Source organism: Haematobia irritans, chromosome 2 (assembly GCF_050003625.1).
Source record: "Haematobia irritans isolate KBUSLIRL chromosome 2, ASM5000362v1, whole genome shotgun sequence".
NCBI classification, from domain to species: domain Eukaryota; kingdom Metazoa; phylum Arthropoda; class Insecta; order Diptera; family Muscidae; genus Haematobia; species Haematobia irritans.
Genome location: NC_134398.1, coordinates 45,188,525 through 45,213,036, shown reverse-complemented (window position 1 = coordinate 45,213,036; position 24,512 = coordinate 45,188,525). Strand labels below are relative to the sequence as shown.

Sequence of the window (24,512 nt, the reverse complement as noted above, 5' to 3'; positions counted from 1 at the left end):
CACAATGGACTGAATAGTCTAAGTGAGCCTGATACATCGGGCTGCCACCTAACCTAACCTAACTTTTCTATAGAAAATTTTGTCAAAATTTTATTTCTATAGAAAATTTTGTCAAAATTTTATTTCTATAGAAAATTTTGTCAAAATTTTATTTCTATAGAAAATTTTGTCAAAATTTTATTTCTATAGAAAATTTTGTCAAAATTTTATTTCTATAGAAAATTTTGTCAAAATTTTATTTCTTTAGAAAATTTTGTCAAAATTTTATTTCTTTAGAACATTTTGTAAACATTTTATTTCTATAGAAAGTTTTGTCAAAATTTTATTTCTATAGATTTTTTTTCCAAAATGTTATTTCTAAGAAAATTTTTTTCCAAAATTTTATTTTTACAGAAAATTTTGCCAACTTTTTATTTCTACAAACAATTTTGTCAAAATGTTATTTCTATAGAAAATTTTGTCAAAATTGTATTTCTATAGAAAATTTTGTCAAAATTTTATTTCTATAGAAAATTTTGTCAAAATTATATTTCTATAGAAAATTTTGTCAAAATTTTATTTCTATAGAATTTTTTTCTTAAAAATTTTATTTCTTTAAAAAATTTTGTCAAAATTTCATTTCTATAGAAAATTTTGTCAACATTTTTTTTCTATAGAAAATTTTATTTCTACAGAAAATTTTGTCAAAATTTTATTTCTATAGAAAATTTTGTCAAAATTTTATTTCTACAGAAAAGTTTGTCAAAATTTTATTGCTATAGAAAAATTTGTCACAATTTGATTTCTATAAAAAAATTTGTCAACATTTTATTTCTATAGAAAATTTTGCCAAAATTTTATTTCTATAGAAAATTTTGTCCAAATTTTATTTCTATAGAAATTTTTTGTCAAAATTTGATTTCTATACAAAATTTTGTTTAAAATTTATTTCCATAGAAAATTTTATCAAAATTTTATTTCTATAGAAAATGTTGTCTAAATTTTATTTTCATAGAAAATTTTGTCAAAATTTGATTTCTATAGAAAATTGTGTTTAAATTTTATTTCTATAGAAAATTTTGCCTAAATTTTATTTCTATAGAATTTTTTCCAAAATGTATTTCTACAGAAAATTTTGTCAATATTTTATTTCTATACAAAATTTTGTCACAATATTATTTTTATAGAAAATTTTGTCAAAATTTTATTTCTATAGAATTTTTTTCAAAATTTTATTTCTGATCTATGGCTGTGGTCGGAAAAAATGTACGGTCATAGTTCGGTCCTCAAAGTAATGCCATATGTGCCTAATGTAGTGGATTACACCCTGGCAAAACCACTTTTCGACAAAAAGTTTGAAACTCTAATTCCCAACAGTGAGGCGTGGTGTACACAGACCCCGGGGAATAAAAGTTATATAGATTTCTATACTGATGGCTCCAAATTGAATGGACAAGTGGGGTTCGGAGTATATTCTAAAGATCTGGAAATTCGAATAGCAAAAAGATTACCTAATCACTGTAGTGTTTTTCAGGCTGAAATATTGGCAATAAGAGAGGTTGTGAATTGGCTGAGAAGTAATATTCCAACAAATATTGGCATTAATATATACTAGACAGTCAACCTGCAATAAAATCTTTGGACTCTGTGTTCCTTAACTCGAAAACGACCATAGACTGCCACAAATGGCTGAGCAGTACAATATTCATCTAATATGGGTGCCTGGCCATAGGAACATACCGGTGAACTGCGAAGCGGATGAGTTGGCAAGGCTAGGGACTACCTTACATATTCCAGGGGAACTAGAATCTGTTGGTATGCCCCTGGCTACCTGCAAGCTCATGCTGCGTGAGAAGGCTGTTATGATGGCAAATGTTCGATGGGAGAATTGCAAGGGCTGTAACGACACCAAGCAAACATGGCCCCATTTAAACTTAAACCGCACACTAGATATGCTAGTGTTCTCAAGGCGTCAGATAGCACTCCTGATATCTGCTATAACGGGTCGCTGCCTGATAGGCGAATTTGCAAAAACTATAGGTGCGAAGTATAATGACTATTGTATAAGCTGTCATGATGTGGAGGAAAAGGAATCAATTAAACACCTCTTGTGTGAGTGTCCTGCTTTTTGTGTAAGGCGTAAGCGAATTTTAGGAGTATATAGCTTGGAAAACGTTAACTTAAGCAGTTTGTTAATGTTTTTGGAGCAATCTGGTTGGTTCCACAAAAGTAAATAATAGAGAAGGTTCAGTGGTTAAGACTAGAAGTGCCCATAGGTAATAGGTACTTTTAGTTAAATGTGGTATCACAATGGACTGAATAGTCTAAGTGAGCCTGAAATTTAATCGGGCTACCACTTTAAACCTAACCTTACCTATCAAAATTGTATTTCTATAGAAAATTTTGTCAAAAATTCCTTTTTATAGAAAATTTTGTCAAAAATTCTTTTCTATAGAAAATCTTGTCAAAATTTTATTTCTATAGAACATTTTGTCTAAATTTTATTTCTATAGAAAATTTTGGTTAAATTATATTTCCATAGAATTTTTTTTCAAACTATTATTTCTATAGAAAATTTTGTCAACATTTTATTTCTATAGAAAATTTTGTTAAAATTTTATTTCTATAGAAAATTTTGTCAAAAATTCCTTTCTATAGAAAATTTTGTCAAAATTTTATTTCTATATACATCAAGAATGGTAGTATAGTACAAAATCTAGAATTCTACCAACTGTGGAAAATGTGCAAGTAACTCAGTTAAGGAAGTGATTGAACTTAATTATGTTTTTAATTAAACAATTAATTGAGTTCTGCAATCAATATCAATTAACTGAATTATTTAAAAAAATTAATTTAAAATTTGCTAGCGAAATCAAATAATTTTTATACCCACCACCATAGAATGGTGACGGGGGTATAATAAGTTTGTCATTCCGTTTGTAACGCATTGAAATATCGATTTCCGACTATATAAAGTATATATATTCTTGATCAGGGAGAAATTCTAAGACGATATAAGCATGTCCGTCTGTCTGTCTGTCTGTCTGTTGTAATCACTCTACAGTCTTCAATAATGAAGCAATCGTGCTGAAATTTTGCACAAACTCGTCTTTTGTCTGCAGGCAGGTCAAGTTCGAAGATGGGCTATATCGGTCCAGGTTGTGATATAGTCCCCATATAAACCGACCTCCCGATTTGGGGTCCTGGGCTTATAGAAATCGTAGTTTTTATCCAATTTGCCTGAAATTTGAAATCTAGAGGTATTTTATGACCATAAAGAGGTGTGGCAAAAATGGTGAGTATCGGTCCATGTTTTGGTATAGCCCCCATATAGACCGATCTCCCGATTGTACTTCTTGGGCTTATAGAAACCGCAGTTTTTATTCAATTTACCTGAAATTGGAAATCTAGAGGTATTGTAGGACCACAAATACGTGTGCCAAAAATGGTGAGTATCGGTCCATGTTTTGGTATGGTCCCCATATAAAACGACCTCCCGATTTGGGGTCTTGGGCTTATAGAAAGCGTAGTTTTTATCCAATTTGTCTGAAATTGGATATCTAGAGGTATTTTAGGACCATAAAGAGGTGTGCCGAAAATGGTGAGTATCGGTCCATATTTTGGTATAGCCCCCATATAGACCGATTTCCCGATTTTACTTGTTGGGCTTCTAGAATCCGAAGTTTTTATGCTATTTGCCTGTAATTAGAAATCAAGAGATATTTTCGGGTCATAAAGAGGTGTGCCGAAAACGGTGAGTATCGGTCCATATTTTAGTATAGCCCCCATAAGAACGATCTCCCGATTTAGCTCCTTGGGTTTCTAGAAACCGTAGTTTTTATCTGACTTGCCTGAAATTGTAAATATTCTGGTATTTTAGGCTCACAAAAACGTGTATCGGATTACGTTTTTATCGGTCCATTTGGTAATGCCTCCATATAGACCGACTTCACTTCTTGAGGGTGTAGAAGGCGCACTGATCACGAAAATTGCTTGAAACTCAATGTAAAATTTCCAGATTTTACTTCTACAGATTTAAGATTTCAAATCAAGACGTTATTTTATAATTTTCTTGCACACTTACAAGAGAAGTTAATGATTCCTCTAAAACTCAAACAAAAATGGTTCTTATAAATCCAGAATCTGATATAGTCCTCATAGGTGAAATCTTTAAATTTATCTTCGGGAAGTGTCCTCAAGCCCTCCTGAAATTTCAAAGGAAACCCCAATATTTGGTTCATGGTGGTGGGTATTTAAGATTCGGCCCGGCCGAACTTAGTGCTGTATATACTTGTTTATGCTCAAACTGCGATTGAAACTATCATGTTATGATTTGAAATTTTGGGACACCCAATAATGTTGCACATAACCATCATAAAAATTTCAAAGTTCTTCAAATTATAAGAAAATAAAAATATTTCCTTTGTTTACCAAATTATTGCATATTTTTAGGAGTCTACTATCACGGTTTAATATCCTAAAGGTGCAGATTTATAGGGAATCACCCCACACTGTTTAATTATCTTTAAGTTATGCACTTGACAATAATTATCCTCAAATTTAAAACCCTGAAATTGTTCATTTATTCGACATGGTAAAATAATGGTTTTTGCTTGTACAATTCAATCTCATTATGTACATATATCAATGCACACACACACACTCATCATATGTACACCCATAAAGGGATCCAACAATACAAAAAAAGTTGTAAATTGTAATTACAGCATATAAATTACAAGAGCAATTCATTACAAAGAATGATTACTACTGCTTGCTGTGTTGCTATACAAAAACAAAAAAACAAAGATAGGTTTAAATGTGAAATATGGAGGAAAAATGGAAATCTCACCAGCTGGGAGTATGGGTGCCCGGCATGTATGGCAGAAGCACTGCATAACAGAATCGCGTACTAATCCAATCAACATGATTATCGACTCTGTATTAGTAGACGTATAGAATGATGGGCAGTTCAAAAAATAGTGGCAACTTTGGGCTTGATGGTGTGGAGGCTATTTAAACAAACACACAAACACTTGTTTGGAGGTATAACACAAACACACACACGCACTTTTACAGCAAGGAGGTGTTGGTGAAGGTTGTGTTTTTTTTTTGTTAGTTATAATGGAGGTTGTTGGTTGTTATTATCGATCTCCTTAAAAATGCGTCTACTAAGGAGAGATGCTACACAGAATAGATTTCTAGATGGGGGTTTCTTTGCAGCAGGCAGGTGTTTACGGAGATTTTTTTTCGTTTAAGGATATGTTTGTATTTTGTTGTTATTATTGTTGTAAGGGTTTATGTTACTGCTTTTCCGTAGCTTTTTAGAGATTAGCACAGAGAATGTGTTGAAGGGCGGTGTCTCGGTGTGTCTTGTAAATCGTAAGACTTAAATTCTTAAAGAATTTTGTTTTTTTTTTTATGCAAAATGCAATTATTGTAAACTTTTTGGATGGTTTATGGACTACGTTCTAGATCAATATAATAATCCCGTAGAAAAAACACTAGACAATTTTGTTTTCTTTAAATAGAACAAACAGTCCTCAGATTGATGTTTAAGACGGTTTTGAATAAATTTCAAGATTTTGGGCTTATATCGGGGCTTTCAAAATTATTATTATTTTTTTTTTAATAATTTTCTATGGAATTTTTCTTAATTTCTTCACACTACACAACACGTTTTCTTCTTTTCTACCGCTAAATGGGTTATTTTGTTGTTTGTTTCAAAAATCACGTTTCTTGGATTTATGCGTTGTCGTAGTTGACGATAACAGTTCTCTATGGCTTCCAAATCTAACTGACTTGTGAAGTTGGCTGTAGTTCACACATTCAATAGACCATTTAGATGACACGCATACACTTATTCTCATAGACACATATACGCGTACTCACTCACACATAGTATTTACTCTCCAATTGCCATTAAATTTAACGGTTACTTTGTTGGCTGTTCAATATGCCGCAATTCTCGTTTTATTCTTTCTCTCAATTTTTGTTGTTAGTGAGGGGAAAACAAACCATCAAGTGGTGAAGAGAGTGCAACCTTTGGGAGAGAGAGTTAATAGGAAATAAACACGAGAGAAATTTAAAAACGTCAAACTTTTCAACTTAATGGCTTTTTTTTTGTGCCAAATATTCTGTATAAATAACGTTATAAACGCAACGAGCGCTCAAGACTAACTGAACGATTGCGTTTGGGAATTTCTCACCAGTAGTTGTAGGGTGATTAACGGTATTCTCTTGCATGTATGGTGGCAACACGCAAGGACATTCGGTCTTCTCAAAACTCAAAGTGTATAACGATGAGTTTTGTACGGAGAATTTTGTAGAAGACCTTATAATTTTATGTTAAAAAGAAAGTTGATATTTTAAATTAATAAATATGTGAGTTGTATTCAGTCATAGACGAAAAAAAAATTAAAAATTATTAAAAAATATTTCGGTGGTGAAAAAAAACCTTGTCATATTTTTCTGTTTCCTTTTCATTATACTTCTATATTTGGAATTCTCTTCTGACATGCGCCACAGAGGTCAGTGTCTCTTTGCATTTTCTTTCGAACGGACAAGTAAGCGGCGACATTAGTAATAAAATCGTCTAACCCCCCATTTACCAAAACAGTGGTACAACATGACATATAGGATATCTAATTTTTATACCCACCACCTACCGTAGAATGGTGATGGGTGTGTAATAAGTTTGCCATTCCATTTGTAGCACATTGAAATATCGATTTCCGACTATATAAAGAGTATATATTCTTTATCGGGGAAAAATTCTTAAACGATATACCAAGTCTGTCTGTCTGTCTGTTGGTTGTAATTACACTATAGTCTTCAATAATGGCGTTATCGTCCTAAAATTTGGCACAAATTTGATTTTTGGCAAAGTTCGAAAATGGGCTATATGGGTTCCAGTTTTGATATAGACCCCATATAAGCTGATATTGGACTTCTAGAAAACGTAGTTCTTATCCGATTTGTCTGAAAATGTATACCTACACTCAAAAAAAAAGCTTACTTGGATTCAAAGATTTTGACCTTCCCTTAAGGATTTTGGTATTGATTTCGAGCCAAAAATGCGGCTTCTTTAAAATAAAGAATTTTTTTTAGCAAACCATCTGGCGTTAAATATAGGACCAATAAAATTAAAATTAGGATACAGATCTCATTTATCAAATTTTCATTCATTAATAAAGGTACTCACATACAAACAAATGCCAGTTTAAAAATCCAAATTATAACGGATACTTTAAAGTAAAAAATGTTTTCTTAATTAAAAAAAAAAAAAACTTTAAACCAAAGACGCTAAATCCTGAAAATAAATCAGCCTGTATTTGAAGCGTTTTTATCTTAAATCTAAAGTTTCAATATTTCAGTTATTTTAAGGACAATTTCTTTAAATCAAAAATGTGTTTCTTTACTTTAAGGAAAATTAGCCCTAGTTCAAAGCAGGGCTGTGGAGCCGGAGTCGGAGTCTTGGAGTCGGAGTCTGAAGATTTTGTTGGAGTCGGAGTGGGAGTCGGAGTCGTAAAAATTTTGCTCGACTCCGACTCCGGCTAAACCAAATTTTTTAAAACACTTCACATTTTTGTAACTAAGCAAGTTTTTACGCAAATTAATTTCCATTGCGTTATTCATTCGATCAATGTACAGCATGATAGTAAATGAAAATCAACTTCCAATTACGGCTATCTTTTTATGTTTCCTAGAATGTTAGACTAGCAGATGGGCTGAATCGATCCATTTTAATGCCCATATCAATTTATTTGAAATATTTCGAAGAATCGAAATTATTTTTTTAAATTTTATTTTAAGGTCATATACAAACATGTGGAATATTGACAGAAAAAATTTTTCAAAGTTGTTTTTTATAGAAAATTTTGTCAAAATGTTATTTCTATAAAAAGTTTTGTCAAAATTTTGTTTCTATAGCAAATTTTGTCAAAATTTTATTTCTATAAAAAATTTATTCAACATTTTATTACTATAGAAATATTTTTTTCTATAGAAAATTTAGTAAAAATTTTATTTCTATAGAAAATTGAGTCAAAATTTTATTTCTATAGAAAATTGAGTCAAAATTTTGTTTCTATAGAATATGTTGCAAAATTTTATTTCTATTGATAGATTTATTTCTATAAAAATTTAAGTCCAAATTTTATTTCTATTTAAAATTTTGTCAAAATTTTATAGTAATAGATTTTTTATTAGAAAATTTGGTCAAAATTTTGTATTAATAGATATTTTTTTATTAGAATATTTGGTCAAAATTTTATTTGTATACACGCAAAGAAAAAAAACGTTTGGAAAACGTGTACCGAAAACGTTTTTCTTTTGTTAGAGTTTTTTGAATTGCTTCGAAAATTTTAAACGTTTATCACCAAAAAAATTCGTTTGTTACAAAATTTTTATTTTTTCAATAAAAAAAGTTATTTTTGAAACAACAACGCAGTCGATTTCGTTTATATCAAACACTGTTCTTTTCTGACTTTTAGTCTTTAATAAGACACATTTTACAGTTCAAAATTTAATATACTACAATGTAATAATGAACATTTTGTCGGAATCTTCCGAACTATCTGGAATATATGTAAAAAAAAACAAAAAAACTTTGGTCGAAGCAGGGTTCGAACCCACGACCCTTGGCATGCAAGTCGGACGTAGCAACCACTGCTCCACGGTGCCAAACTAAATGTTTGTTTCTGTTAAATAAACTTTGTTTATTCGGTTCGTAGGCGCCGCAAGCTATGCTATATAAATATAACTTATATGGATATTTATCTATTGATGACCATAACGGGTACATAGATCAGTGGTTAGTGTGTTGGCTTACAAAGTGCATGGTCCGCGGTTCGATTCTCCGTCCAGGCGAAAGGTAAAAAAATTTATAAAATGGTATAATTTCTTCTTCATTGTTGGTATTACAGGAAAAGGTGTTAAGAACTAAAAAATCTCGTGGATGTGAGAAAGATGTGAGGGAAAATGCAATTAGCAAGAAAACAATGTTTTTTTTGAGTTTGTCTTTATGAAATCCTGGAAAAGAATAAACGTTTATGACAAAAAGTATATACTTTTCTTCCAAATACACTTCCTTACAGCGAAAGCAAATGAGAAACGAACTTTGTTTGTCTAAAATTTCGTTTGGGAGGAAAGAATTATTTTTTTGCGTGTAGAAAATTTTATTTCTATAGAAAATTTAGTCAAAATTTTGTTTCTGTAGAATATTTTGCAGAATTTTATTTACTACACAAAAATTTTTCTAAAATTGTATTTTTATTGATAATTTTTTCAAAATTTTATTTCTATAAGAAAACAATTATCAAATTTTAATTCTATAGCAAATTTTCTCAATTTTTTTTCTTACTGATGCTCACTGCTATAAAAAATGTATTCAAAATTTTATTACTATAGAAATATTTTTTTCTATATAAAATTTAGTCAAAATTTTATTTCTATAGAAAATTTAGTCAAAATTTCGTTTGTTACACAATTTTTTTTTAATTGTATTTCTATTGATAATTTTTACAAACTTTTATTTCTATAAAAAATTTTCCAAATTTTATTTCTATAAAAATTTTATTCAAAATTTTATTTCTATAGAAAATTTAGTCAAAATTTTATTTCTGTAGAAAATTTTGCAAAATTTTATTTCTATTTTATATAGATATATATTTTATTTACTAGACAAAAATTTTTCCAAAATTGTATGCTCACTGATACTCACTGCTAAGTCGAAAACTTGTAGAAATGACTCAAATTTTCAAATTTTTCAATGAATGAATCATAAATGCATTTTTGCGAAATTGACTAAACAATTATAAATATTTCCCAAATATTGCCCGAGATTTTGTAGAAGTGTGATTTGAGATTTTATCAAAATGTAGATCTAAATACAAAGTTGTGCAGAGTATATTATAACCGGCCCGCCCGACTTTAGACTTTCCTTTCATTTTTATTTTTTGTTAAAATTGTGTTACGTCCCATAATTTTAGATTTAGATTTAAATTTTAAGTACATAGATTTTAAGTATATACAATTTTGTCTAAATCAATTCAGATTCAAATTGATGCATATGGGAATATAAACCTTTATATAGCTCGCAACAAATTTAAAGGATTTGAGATAGTATCAATAACTTTGGTCCACAAATACATATACTGTTGGTATCTTCTCATATAATGATGGGTATTTATATCATTATTTTATTTATTAAACATTGCCCTAAATTTGAAATAAGAGTTCAATTGGCATCTAATGTGAAATTAAGACCTTTTTTTGCACACATAAATAAATACGATACTTTATATCGATCCACTTACGGTACCCCCACAATAGAACTACAAAGTAGTGGTATTAAAATGAGATTTAGTTATATTACCCGGAATCGACTCCGGAGTCGGAGTCGAGCAGATGAAAAATGCTGGAGTCGGAGTCGAGCAAAATTGGCTCGACTCCACAGCCCTGGTTCAAAGCAGGACTGTGGAGTCGAGTCAATTTTGCTCGACTCCGACTCCAGCATTTCCTATTAGCCTCGACTCCGACTCCGGAGGCGACTCCAGGTGTTGTACCTATATCTCATTTTAACAGTATTCCAATTGTAATTTTAAGGTGTAGTGTTCCAAAAATAAACTGATATGTTATTTTGCCATATGTGTATATATGTCCAAAAGAACTCTAATTTTAAATTTTGATACGACTTGACGACAAACCTCGACATTTTAGGATGTAAAGAACTCAGGCCAATGAATTAAAATACAACACAAGACTATATAGAGGCCACATCAAAATATGGGTATAACAACAATCTCCAGAATATATATTTATAAAACCACAAAATTTCAAAAAAATAATTAGGCTTCCAGAAGTTTAAGAAGTAAAATCCTGGTATTGCTCTACATAGGCATTTTATAAAAAATAAATCTATATAAAATAAACACTAACAAAAAGATACACAAAAATAAAACTGCCAAAAATTAGGACGGGCAGAATTTTAAATAACCACTACCATACAATAGATGACAGCAATAGCTGTACAGTTGAAGTAAAATGGTGAAACATCGATTTATAAGTGGTCTATCAGTTATGGACATCAGAGGCCATTGATTTAATGTCAAGAATTTCAAGTGGCTTTGATGAAACAAACTTTCTCCCAAAAGACCTACTCAGAGGCACGTTGGAAGAGGTTTAATTTAAAATTACAGCTTCCAAGGACATCGAATGTATAAGCAGATTTCTCAAGAAATTACACAGAGAATACAGATTGGTTGTGACAATCGAATTTATTGCCTACCTCCTTTTAGCAGTTGTAGCAACTACCAGTTGGCAGTTGTGTCACCCGACTGACAAACGCTTGTGATTGAAGGAAATAGATCAGCACAACTGATATTCAATTCTGAGTGTATAATTTTCGTTAGTACAACTGATTTCCAAACAATTTGTTTTCTGTGTGTATGTAGGGCTATCTCAAAATCTGGGAAATTTCCGTATTTATTTATGGATCTCAAATAACTCTAAATTCGAAATTTCGGACAAATCTTATGAATATTTTAGATTGGGAAAATTTTCTTAAAACAAATCGGAAGTTGGGTTTACATGTAGGTGCTATATCAAAAAATTGTCCGGTATGACCCATCTTCGAACACGACATGCCGTCCAAAAATTCAGAACTTGAGGTTCTACTGCTATATTGCCTTAAAATTGTACCTTTATCAAGAATATATACAGGGTCAAAAATCTATATTTTAATATGTTAAAAATGGACAATACAATTGATCAATTAAGCCCATATTCTAGTAAAACCTACTTTTTATATCGCCGTTAAATTTCATCCATATAAATACACTTTGAATGGCCTAAAATACAGTACTTGGTTTTCGTTGTTCGATTAAAAACCCTAATGGAATCTAATTTATAGAAAAATTTCTTTAGTTACAAAGATATCAAGTGTTTTTAAAATTTTGTTTCGCCGGAGTCGGAGTCGAACAAAATTTCTACGACTCCGACTCCACCAAAATCTTCAGACTCCGACTCCAAGACTCAAACTCCGGCTCCGACTCCACAGCCCTGGTTCAAAGACATGCGACTTTAACGGAGGGACGCAAATTTCAAAAAAAAAAAAAAATTAGTGAAAAAAATTTTTGAAGCAATAATTATAAACTTTATTTTAATAAAAAATTTCATTATTTTAAAGGCATTTTAGGACCACCACAAGGTCTACCGAATATGGTGCGTGTCGGTGCATGTTTCGGTATAGCCCCCATACAGACCGATTGAACTTCTTGGCCTTCAAGAAAAAAAAAATTTATCAGATTTGGATATCTAGAGGAATTTGAAGAACACAACTACAGTGAAACCTCTGAAAGGTGGATACTCACAGTCGCCTAAATTTTGACCACATTTGAAAGGTGTCCCCTTATGATAGGTTAATTTTATTGTGTTAATATAGCAAACGTCCCCAGACAACTGTCCACGTTTGGGAGGTGTCCGGTTTTCAGAGTGTCCAAGTTTGAGAGGTTTCACTGTATTTATTTTTTTACACTATTTATTTATTTATTATTATAGACCGATCGCCCGACTTGAGTTCTTGTGCTTTTAGAAACCGAAATTTTTATCCAAGTTTCCTGAAAATTAACATCTAGATCTTTTTTAGGGTAAAAACAAGTAAGGAAAGTCTAAAGTCGGGCGGGACCGACTATATTATACCCTGCACCACTTTGTAGATCTAAATTTTCGATACCATATCACATCCGTCAAATGTGTTGGGTGCTATATAAAGGTTCGCCCCAAATACATACATTTAAATATCACTTGATTTGGACAGAATTTGATAGACTTTTACAAAATCTATAGACTCAAAATTTAAGTTGGCTAATGCACTAGGGTGGAACACAATTTTAGTAAAAAAAATATGGGAAACATTTAAATCTGAAGCAATTTTAAGGAAACTTCGCAAAAGTTTATTTATGATTTATCGCTCGATATATATGTATTACAAGTTTAGGAAAATTAGAGTGAGTTTTACAACTTTTCGACTAAGCAGTGGTGATTTTACAAGGAAAATGTTGGTATTTTGACCATTTTTGTCGAAATCAGAAAAACATATATATGGGAGCTATATCTAAATCTTAACCGATTTTGGCACGCAGAGCTAGAATGCTAAATCTACTCCCTGTGCAAAATTTCAACCAAATTGGGCCAAAACTCAGGCTTCTGGGCCATATAAGTCCATATCGGGCGAAAAATATATATGGAAGCTGAACCGAATCTGAACCGATTTCAATCAAATTTGGCACACATGACTATACTACCAATTGTGCTCCTTGTGCAAAATTTCAAGCTAATCGGGATAAAACTCTGTCTTCTGGGTCCATATAAGTGCATATCGGGCGAAAGATATATATGGGAGCTATATCTAAATCTGAACCGATTTCAACCAAATTTGGCACGCATAGCTATAATGCTAATTCTACTCCCTGTGCAAAATTTCAACTAAATCGGAGCAAAAAAATTGGCCTCTGTGGTCATATGAGTGTAAATCGGGCGAAAGCTATATATGGGAGATATATCTAAATCTGAACCGATTTCAACCAAATTTGGCATGCATAGGTACAATACTAATTCTACTCCCTGTGCAAAATTTCAACTAAATCGGAGCAAACAAATGGCCTCTGTGGTCATATGAGTGTAAATCGGGCGAAAGCTATATATGGGAGATATATCTAAATCTGAACCGATTTCAACCAAATTTGACACGCATAGCTACAATGCTAAATCTACTCCTTGTGCAAAATTTCAACTAAATCGGAGCAAAAAATTGGCCTCTGTGGTCATATGAGTGTAAATCGGACGAAAGCTATATATGGGAGCTATATATAAATCTGAACCGATTTCAATGAAATTTGGCGCGCATAGCTAGAATGCTAAATCTACTCCCTGTGCGACATATCAACCAAATTGGGTCAAAACTTTAGCTTTTAGGACCATATTAGTCCATATCGGGCGAAAGATATATATGGGAGCTATATCTAAATCTGAACCGATTTCAATAAAATTTGGCACACTTGACTATAGTACTAATTGTTCTTCTGTGCAAAATTTTAAGCAAATTAGGGTAAAACTCTGGCTTCTGGGGCCATATAAGTCCATATCGGGCGAAATATATATATGGGAGCTATATCTAAATCTGAACCGATTTCTTCCAAAATCAATAGGGATCTATTCTGAGCCAAAACACATACTTGTGCCAAATTTGAAGTCGATTGGACTAAAACTGCGACCTAGACTTTGATTACAAAAATGTGTTCACGGACAGACGGACATCGCTATATCGACTCAGGAACCCACCCTGAGCATTTTTGCCAAAGACACCATGTGTCTATCTCGTCTCCTTCTGGGTGTTGCAAACATATGCACTAACTTATAATACCCTGTTCCACAGTGTGGAGCAGGGTATAAAAAGGTGTGGCGAATATTTTGTGTAACGGTCCATGGTTTGGTATAGGCCCCATACAGACCGATATCCATGGGCTTCTTGAAACCGTATTTTTTTAACAGATTTTCCTGAAAATGGATATCTAGATGTATTTTAGGACCACAATTAGATGCGCCGAATATTATGAAAATTCGTCAAATTTTTGGTATGACCCGATTCCTGATTTGGGGTCTTGAGCTTCTAGAAACCGTAGTTTTAATCTGGTTTGCCTGAAAATCGAAACTAGAAGTAGTTTTGGACCACAAATATCCCCCCATATATACTGATCCCCAGATTCGAGTTCTCGGATTTTACGAAACCGTAGTTTCCGTATCCGATTTTTATACCCTAGGTTAGGTTAGGTTAGATGGCAGCCCGATGTATCAGGCTCACTTAGACTATTCAGTCCATTGTGATACTGAGTGCTGCCCGATTCCTTGTTAAGCTCAATGACAAGGGACCTCCTTTTTATAGCCGAGTCCGAACGGCGTTCCATATTGCAGTGAAACCACTTAGAGAAGCTTTGAACCCCTCACAAATGTCACCAGCATTATTGAGGTGGGATAATCCACCGCTGAAAAACTTTTTGGTGTTCGGTCGAAGCAGGAATCGAACCCACGAACCTGTGTAACTGGTTGGCTGATAAGTCCCCGGTCTAAAAAAAAACCCATTTGTTGTCAAAATTCGTTTTTATTATTTAACATAGTTCCCTTCAAGAGCGATACAAAGATTATAACGACCTTCCAATTTTTTGATACCATTTTGGTAGCACTTCCTCTTCATTGCAGCCAAATTTTTTCTCTACGAACATCCTTTTGAGGTCTGAGAACAAGAAAAAGTCTATGGGGCCAGATCTGGAGAATACGGTGGGTGGGGAAGCAATTCGAAGCCCAATTCATGAATTTTTGCCATCGTTCTCAATGACGTGTGGAACGGTGCGTTGTCTTGGTGGAACAACACTTTTTTCTTCTTCATATGGGGCCGTTTTGCCGCGATTTCGTCCTTCAAACGCTCCAATAACGCCATATAATAGTCACTGTTGATGGTTTTTCCCTTCTCAAGATAATCGATAAATATTAATCCATGCGCATCCCAAAAAACAGAGGCCATTACTTTGCCAGCGGACTTTTGAGTCTTTCCACGCTTCGGAGACGGTTCACCGGTGGATGTCCGCTCAGCCGACTGTCGATTGGACTCAGGAGTGTAGTGACGGAGCCATGTTTCATCCATTGTCACATATCGACGGAAAAACTCGGGTGTATTACGAGTTAACAGCTGCAAACACCGTTCAGAATCATCAACACGTTGTTGTTTTTGGTCAAATGTGAGCTCGCGCGGCACCCATTTTGCACAGAACTTCCGCATATCCAAGTATTGATGAATGATATGACCAACACTTTCCTTTGATATCTTTAAGGCCTCTGCTATCTCGATCAACTTCATTTTACGGTCATTCAAAATCATTTTGTGGATTTTTTTTTGATGTTTTCGTCGGTAACCACCTCTTTCGGGCGTCCACTGCGTTCACCGTCCTCCGTGCTCATTTCACCACGTTTGAATTTTGCATACCAATCAGTTATTGTTGATTTCCCTGGGGCAGAGTCCGGAAACTCATTATCAAGCCAAATTTTTGCTTCCACCGTATTTTTCCCTTCAGAAAACAGTATTTTATCAAAACACGAAATTCCTTTTTTAAATTTTTTTCACAATAACAAAAGTTGCTTCACAAAACACGCTCTATCTCACAAACTAATTGACGTACAGACGTCAAATTTTGACACGAATCATTTGAAGGCTGGTACTATATACAAATAATATGCATTTAATACTAGCGACGCCATCTATGTGTCAGACCGGGGACTTATCAGCCAACCTGTTAAACCAAAATGTCATGCGTGAGCGTCAGTCACGAAAACAATATCTACGTGAGTATGCGTGAGTAACGAATTACGCTCGCGAAAATAACCCCCCTCTCCAACATTAAACCGTTAAAAGTTAAATTCATTTGCAATTTTAGTGACACCTAGGATGTTAAGAGTTTAACAACGCTCTCGATTTTAATCGTGCTCATGATTTCAGACACGTCCCTCATGTAAATTACTCATAAAATTATTCGTTAGTCACGACATATTTCGTGAGTCACGATATTTTTCGTGAGTTACGGTATTTTTCGTGAGTCACGACATTTTCGTGCGTGAGTACAAGTTTTCTTTTCTTGGGTGTGCGTGAGACCTACCAAACAATATCGTGCGTGAGTAAGATATTTCCGTCGGGAGTGTGCGTGAGCGTGAGTAAAATATTACTCACGTGCACACCTCTACCCACGTGCACACCGACCCATATTCAACGCCTAAAAGGCAGCCCGATGACCCAGTAGGAACCCACAAACTTGCGAGCGTAGACGAAGCAAGTATAACATATACGGCCGTAAGTTCGTCCAGGCCGAATCTTATGTACCCTCCACCATGGATATACACTAATGAACCGATATGGATCAATTTTGGTGGGTTTGGGGATCGGTTTATCTGGGGGCTATATATAACTATAGACCGATTTGGGCCAAGTTTGGCATGGTTTTTAGCAGGGCTGTGGAGTCGAGTCAATTTTTCTCGACTCCGGCTTCGACTCCAGCATTTCTTATTAGCCTCGACACCGACTCCGGAGTCGACTCCGGGTGGTTTACTTAAATACCATGTAAAAAAATGTAATGTGTCGGATATAGAAAACAAACATAAACTGCCAAAAATTAGGACGGGCGGAATTTTAAATAATTACTACCATACAACAGATGACAGGAATAACTGGACAGTTACGAATATTGTTTCTATAGAACAAAAATGGTGAAACATCGATTTATAAATGGTCTATCAGTTATGGGCATTAGAGACCATTATAGAACTAAATGCTGAAACATCTATAGAACTAAAATGGTGAAACATCGATTTATAAATGGTCTATCAGTTATGGACATTAGAGACCATTATTTTAAGGTAAAGAATTTCGAGTGGCTTTGATAAACAAACTTTATCCCAAAAGACCGGCTCAGATGGCACGTTGGCAGAGGTTTAATTTAAAATTACAGCTTTCAAGGGTATCGGGTGTATATGGATATAAACCCATCAGAAGATGGGTTTATATGTAGATGCTATTTCACAAAATTGTCCGTTATGACCCATCTTCGAACTCGACATGCATGCCAAAAATTCAGAACATTATGTTCTACAGATGTATTGTCTTAAAATTGTATCTTTATCAAGAGTACATATAGGGTCAAAAATCGATATTTTAATATGTTAAAAATGGACAATACAATTGATCAATTAAGTTCACATTCTAGTAAAACCTACTTTCTATATCACCGTGAAATTTCATCCATATAAATACACTTTGAATAGCCTCAAATCCAGCACTTCGTTTTTCGTTGTTCGATTTGTTAAATATTTCTTTAGTTACAAATATAGGAATTTTTCAAATTTTGTTTCGACGGAGTCGAACAAAATTTCTACGACTCCATATACTAGCAGAAAGTACCAAATTTTAACCGAATCGGATGAAAGTTGCTCCTTCACGAGGCTCCGGAGGTCAAATCTGGGGATGCTTGTTAAATGCTAACACCACGTATTAAATTTCAACCGGATCGGGTGAAATTTGCTCCTCCAAGAGGCTCCGGAGATAAAATCAGGGGATAGGACTATACGAGGACCCTATATAATTATGGACCTATAAGGATAAATTTTTGCATGGTTGTTAGAGACCATAGACTAATAACACGTGTCAAATTTCAACCGTATCGGATGTATTTTGCTCCTCCAAGAGGCTCCGGAGCTCAAATCTGAGGATCGGTTTATATGGGGCTATATATATTTATGGACCTATAAGGATAAATTTTTGCATGGTTTTAAGAGACCATGTACTAACACCACGTACCAAATTTCAAACGGATCGGGTGAAATTTGCGCCTCCAAGAGGTTCCGGAGCTCAAATCTGAGGATCGGTTTATATGGGGCTATACGTAAACGTGGTCCGATATGGCCCATTTGAAATAACATCCGACCTACATCAACAACAGCTACTTGTGCCAAGTTTCAAATCGATAGCTTGTTTCGTTCGGAAGTTAGTTTTCGGATTTCCACGAACGGTTGGGCAGCCGGACAGACGGACGGACATGCTTAGATCGACTCAGAATTTCACCACTACCCAGATTTTTATATACTTTATGGGGTCTTAGATCAATATTTCGATGTGTTACAAACGGAATGACTAAGTTAATATACCCCCATCCTATGGTGGAGGGTACAAAACCCCCTGAGTTTTCGCACAAAGAAAAAGTTATGTTGATATTTTTATCCGTTCAAGAGTTGCAGAATTATAAAAAAATAACGATTTGGATCCACTGTACATCGATCCATTGTTTGGAATATCCCACAAATCTAAGACCACAAAGACCTGTGGCGAAATTTGTTTTTATAGATAAATTTTTTGCTACAGCTTCAATAAGAACCGATCTCCATATGTCACGTCTTAAGGGAATAAAATCCAAACTTTAATTTCAAATTTAAGGATAATATTATTTTCTACATGAGAGAAATAAATTCATATTCAGTTGAACCACTGTACTATAAAAAAAACCCATGAAAAGAAACAACCCCCGTATATTTTTTTTTTGGGGTATTTGCCTTATTCGGCATTGTTGTTTCTTATGTGAAATTCAATATTTGGCCTTTTTGCATGTGGTAGCAGACAAAGGAAGAAAGCCGGTTATTTCGTAATTCCTGGTTTTTTGTTTTTTTTTCGCACAGAACTTTTTTTAGAAGTTGACTAAAGTAAAGAAGGAAGCATGGACATGCCACCCTTTTATTGGATATACTCTATACACGTGATGACACAACCTCTCAGTGGGGAAAATAAACTAAATATACCACTATATATATATATAGACATACTCCACATCGATATGGGGAACAGCTGATCATGTAAATTAACCATATATGAATCATCAGAAGAAAAAAATAACAACCGAAAATAGCGATGGGGTCTGCTGGTAACTAAACATGAACTGTTAGCGAAGGGAGTGAGGCTACAATTAAATGCTGAGGTAATATTTGGTTACTAAGATACAATGAAGGACAACTATCGGATGGATACATAGCGGCGACGACAATGACATGTCAATGATAGGTCAAATTATATATATAAATGTATAATATATTGATGAAAACAATCGATGACAAATTAAAGGAGGTAGGAGGTAGTTTTGAGATTCCTGTAGAGTAAAAATATGTTTATAGATTTTCTACAAATTTTTAGGTTTAAATAAAATAATAAAATAATTTTTAGTTTTTAATAAAATAATTTACTGAGAATCGCTTTTGAAGATACAATCAATCCAGGATACTTGACTTACCCATAGAGGGTTAATGTTGCGATTGAGACCAAACCGCGAGTCAATATGTTAAGAATCTTACCTGAAAAGGAAAAAAACAAAATATTAAAGATAATACTAAAGTTGTTTTGTAATACTACAAATAATAAATATTAGTATGAATAAACGTAATAAAGTATAACCAAAATTTTTCCATTTAAATTTTTAAAAAATATTCAATCCCAGCAAAAAATGACGCCAATAAAGTAGTCCTTTTTGGATCCGGAAGTGGTGCAATAATGAAGCTATGAATTTAACATGGGCTTGTCATAGGACGGATGTCCACCATTTACACAGCCGTTGCACTGAATTTACATCACTTCTTAAGGTGTCATTCGAATTCAGTGTTTTGGATGTGAATTAAAAAATTTTGTAATATTTTGTCAATTAAATAATTTTTTATGATTTGTAATGCATTCGCTTGTTTGAAACATTTGACCTCAAATATTTTTAAAAATTCATAATTTTTATAGATGGGATTAAGTATTTTGTTTTTTTTTTTTTGACAAAATTTAATTAATTTGTACCATTTTATTAAATCTTTCTCTGTTTTTAACCCATTCGAAACAAAAAAGTTAAAATTACCCATTAAAAATATGAAAAAAACGAGTTATAAAAAATTTAATTAAAAGAACTCCCTGTGTAGTTACAATAAAGAACATCTTTGGAGGAAAATTTTTGGAAGTGCTTTTAAAGTTGTGCTTTTGGAACAACTTCCAAATATTCCCAGCAAAAAAAAAGCGTCGCCAGAAAAGTAGTGAAAATGTTCTTTTTGGATCCGGAAGTGGTGCAAAATTGGCGCAGAAGCGATGATTTTAACATGGGTTTGTCATAGGACGAATGTCCACCATTTCAACAGCCGTTGCACTGAATTTGCATCACTTCTTAAGGTGTGATGCGAATCCAGTGATTTGAATGTGAATTAAGAAATTTTGTGATATTTTGACGAATAAATAATTTTTAAAATTTTTTTATGATTTCAATGCATTGTAACGCTTGTCTGGTACGTTAACATCAAATATTTTCAAAAATTCGCAATTTTACCAGAAAAGATTTAGCATTTCTCGGCAAAATTTAAATAATTTGCACTATTTTATTAATGTTTAATCTGTTTTTAACCCATTCAAAAAAATAAAAAATTTAAATTTCTGTTAAAAATGTGAAAAAAGCGAGTTAGCAAAAATTGACTCAAACGAACTTCCTGTGCAGTTAAAATAAAGAACATCTTTGGGAAGACATTTCCGGAAGCGCTTTTAAAGTTGTGCCTTTAGAAGAACTTAAAAATTTTTTTGCTGGTTTTTTTTTTTTTCTGGGATGTTTTAATTAATACTAAAAATTAATTGCATCAATTAATTTATAATTGGATCAATTAATTTTTAGCAGACGTTGATGATACTAAAATTTCTGTAAGTGAAGAAATTTCAATAGAAAAATAATTAGAATTTGGCGATTGAAGAATAAAATATTTTTTTTTTTGAATAAAATATTGTTTTTTCGAAAGATCTTGACCATCCCTTAAGGATTTTGGTATTGATTCCGAGGCAAAGATGCGGCTTCTTTAAAGCCATATCTGGCTTTAAATGTAGGATCAATAAAACTAAAATTAGGATACAGATCTAATTTATCGAATTTCGTTCCCTTTACGCGGTATATTAGTAAAGCTATTAACGCACAAACAATATTAAAAGCATTTTTATCTTAAATCTAAAGATTTTTCCATAGAAATAAAATTTTGCAAAAATTTTCTGTAGAAATAAAATTTTCCAAAAATTTTCTGTAGAAATAAAATTTTCCAAAAATTTTCTATAGAAGTACAATTTTGCAAAATTTTTCTATAGAAATATGATTTTGCAAAAATTTTCTACAAAAATAAAATTTTGAAAATATTTTCCATATCTATATATATAAAATTCAAATTATGTTTGTTTATTTGTTTGTTTGTTTGTTTGTTTATTTGTATGTTCCGGGTTGGCGCGAAAACGGCTGAACCGATTTACTTGAAACTTTCAGAGATCGTGGGGGGCACTCATGTGCTTAAAATAGGGTACCTCATTTTTTGACATATGGTCGCGGAGAGGAACCCCCCCTTTGTCCGACTTTTTGAAAATTAAACCAAACTTGACCGATTTGCACGAAGTTGTCAGGGATAGTAGGGGGTGATCCCTAGACAAAGATTCGCAATTTTTTTTTCGAAATTTGATCGGGAGGGGGTACCTCCCCTTAAGCGACTTTTTGTTTGTTTGTGTGGTCCGAGTTGGCTACGAAACGGCTGAACCGATTTACTTGAAACTTTCAGAGATCGTAGGGGGCGTTCATGTGGTGAAAATAGGGTACCTCATTTTTTGACACCTGGTCGCGGAGGGGGACCTCCCCTTTGTCGGACTTTTTGAAATTTGGACCAAAGTTGACCGATTTGCTTGAAATTTTCATTGAAGGTTGGGGTTGGCATCTAGACAAAGATCCGCTACATTATATTTCGATATTTGGTGGCGGGGGGGGGGGGGGGGGGGGCCTCCCCTTTGTTCGACTTTTTTTAAAGTACAGTGAAAAAACTAAAATTCTCTAAATTATCTGAGATTTACAGAGAACATGTGATGAGGTTATGGAATTAATATGGGGTACCCGATGATTTCATATGTGGATGGGGAGGGGGATCTCCCCCTTGCCCTACTTTTTGAAACTTGGAACTAAATTATGCGATTTGCTTGAAATTTTCATTGAATGTTGGGGTTGGCATCTAGACAAAAATCCGCTACATTATTTTTCGATATTTGGTCGGGGAGGGGGACCACCCCTTTGCCCGACTTTTTTTTAAAGTACAGTGAAAACAAAACTAAACTCCCCCGACTGAAATTTTACGGAAAAAATGGGTGAGGTTATGAAATTTATATCAGGTTCCTGATTTTTTAATAAAAATAAAAGGGCATAGGGAGACATCCGCTTCTCTTAAGTACATGCAGAGAAACAATTACACTTTACTGAGTTACTTGAAATTTACAGAGCACTTTGGAGAGATCGTAACCTCCGTCAACCGTAATAGTTGATACCTGATTTTGTGATATTTGGACGGAAGAGAGGCCGCCCCTTTAGGCTTATAATTTGCTTGACATTTTCTGGGACGTTTACAAAAGATACGCTTTTCGACATTTGGTCGGGGAGGAGGCCCTCCTCTAAAACTGCAAAAAAAAATTTAAGTTTTCTTGAAATTTACAAAAGCAGTGGGGGAAGGTTATGAACGAAGAGGCAACCTTCCTTGCCCCACACTTGAAGGAAAGTTTCAAGAATTTTCAGGGAAGGTTAGGGGTGCTATTCACTACGGTGTTTGTCGATGTTGTATCGGGGAAAGTGACGTCCCTTTAAAACAATAGAGCAAAATTTAAACATCGCCGATCTACTTGAAATTTACAGGGAACGTGGGAGGAGGTGATTAAATTTATACATGCTTTTTAAATTAGTATATGATTTTTCGATATCTGGTTGGGGTAGGGGAAAATTGAAATAAACTTTGTCGGTTTACTTCGATAGAATTTGTAGGGACCATTGAGTAGTTGTGAAATTAATATAGGGTACGTGATAATCCGATATCAGGTCGGAGTGGAGCGAAGGTGGGGGGAGGATTCCCTTTTGTCCGTTTTTTTTTTCTTAAATTGAAAGTAGAGGGTTGTCCGTAAATGGGAACTCAGTACATATTTTTATGATTTTTGCACATGCTTCTGTCAGACTTCTTTTAAGTAAAGAACATAAATTTACATGAAATTGGCAGCCAACGTAGAGGGTGCATCATTTTCCAACATTTTAGCAAATGTTAATGTGGTACATTTTTTTACTATTTTTGCTTTTTTCCGATTTATTGGATGGGAAACAGTAATTCTTTGTGTGTTATTATAATATAGTGCTTAATTTTCAGATTTGTTGAGGATATGGATACCTTTCCTTGACAAACCACACTTAAAATTCACAAGAAATATAGAAGAAGGTACACCCTCTCACGCCGTATTTGTACCTATAAACGAAAAATCAAGTAGTCCGATTTGTTTAAAAGAATTCAAATCTTTTCGAATTTGTTTTCAGCACGAAGGATATAGTTGACTAAGTTAACGCAAAATATTCCTCCAAATACGCTTCGGAAGGCACAGCGAAGCGGGCCGGGTTACGCTAGTAAATTAAAATTTTGACAAAATTTTCTATAGAAATAAAATTTTGACAAAACTTTCTATAAAAATAATATTTTGGCAAAATTTTCTATAGAAATAAATTTTTGACAAAATTTTCCGTAGAAATAAAATTTTGACAAAATTTTCCATATACATAAAATTTTGACTAAATTTTCTACAGTAATAAAATTTTGACGGAATTTTCTACGGAAATAAAATTTTGACAAAATTTTATATAGAAATAGAATTTTGACCAAATTTTCTATAGAAATAAAATCTTGACAACATTTTCTCTAGAAATAAAATTTTGACAAAATTTTCGATAGAAATAAAATTTTGGCAAAATTTTCGAGAGAATAAAAATTTTGACAAAATTTTCTATAGAAATAAAATTTTGACAACATTTTCTATAGAAATAAAATGTTGGTGAAATTTTCGATAGAAATAAAATTTTGACAAAATTTTCTATAGAAATAAAATTTTGACA

At 33.3% G+C, this 24,512-nt stretch overlaps 1 protein-coding gene across 3 annotated transcripts in view; it reads right to left on the bottom strand.

Moving 5' to 3' along the window:
* stai (stathmin) overlaps nt 1-24,512 on the bottom strand; it is a 578,970-nt gene that overhangs the window by 207,512 nt on the left and 346,946 nt on the right. The window contains exon 1 of one of the 3 annotated variants that reach the window (XM_075293929.1): nt 4,832-6,101. The exons of 1 other annotated variant lie outside the window; for it this stretch is intronic. In XM_075293929.1, coding sequence (XP_075150044.1) covers nt 4,832-4,907 — 76 coding nt within the window. In that variant the 5' untranslated portion in view covers nt 4,908-6,101. Of the gene's footprint in view, nt 1-4,831; nt 6,102-24,512 lie in introns of those variants that run through there. One more of the 3 variants, XM_075293925.1, reaches the window with a different exon arrangement.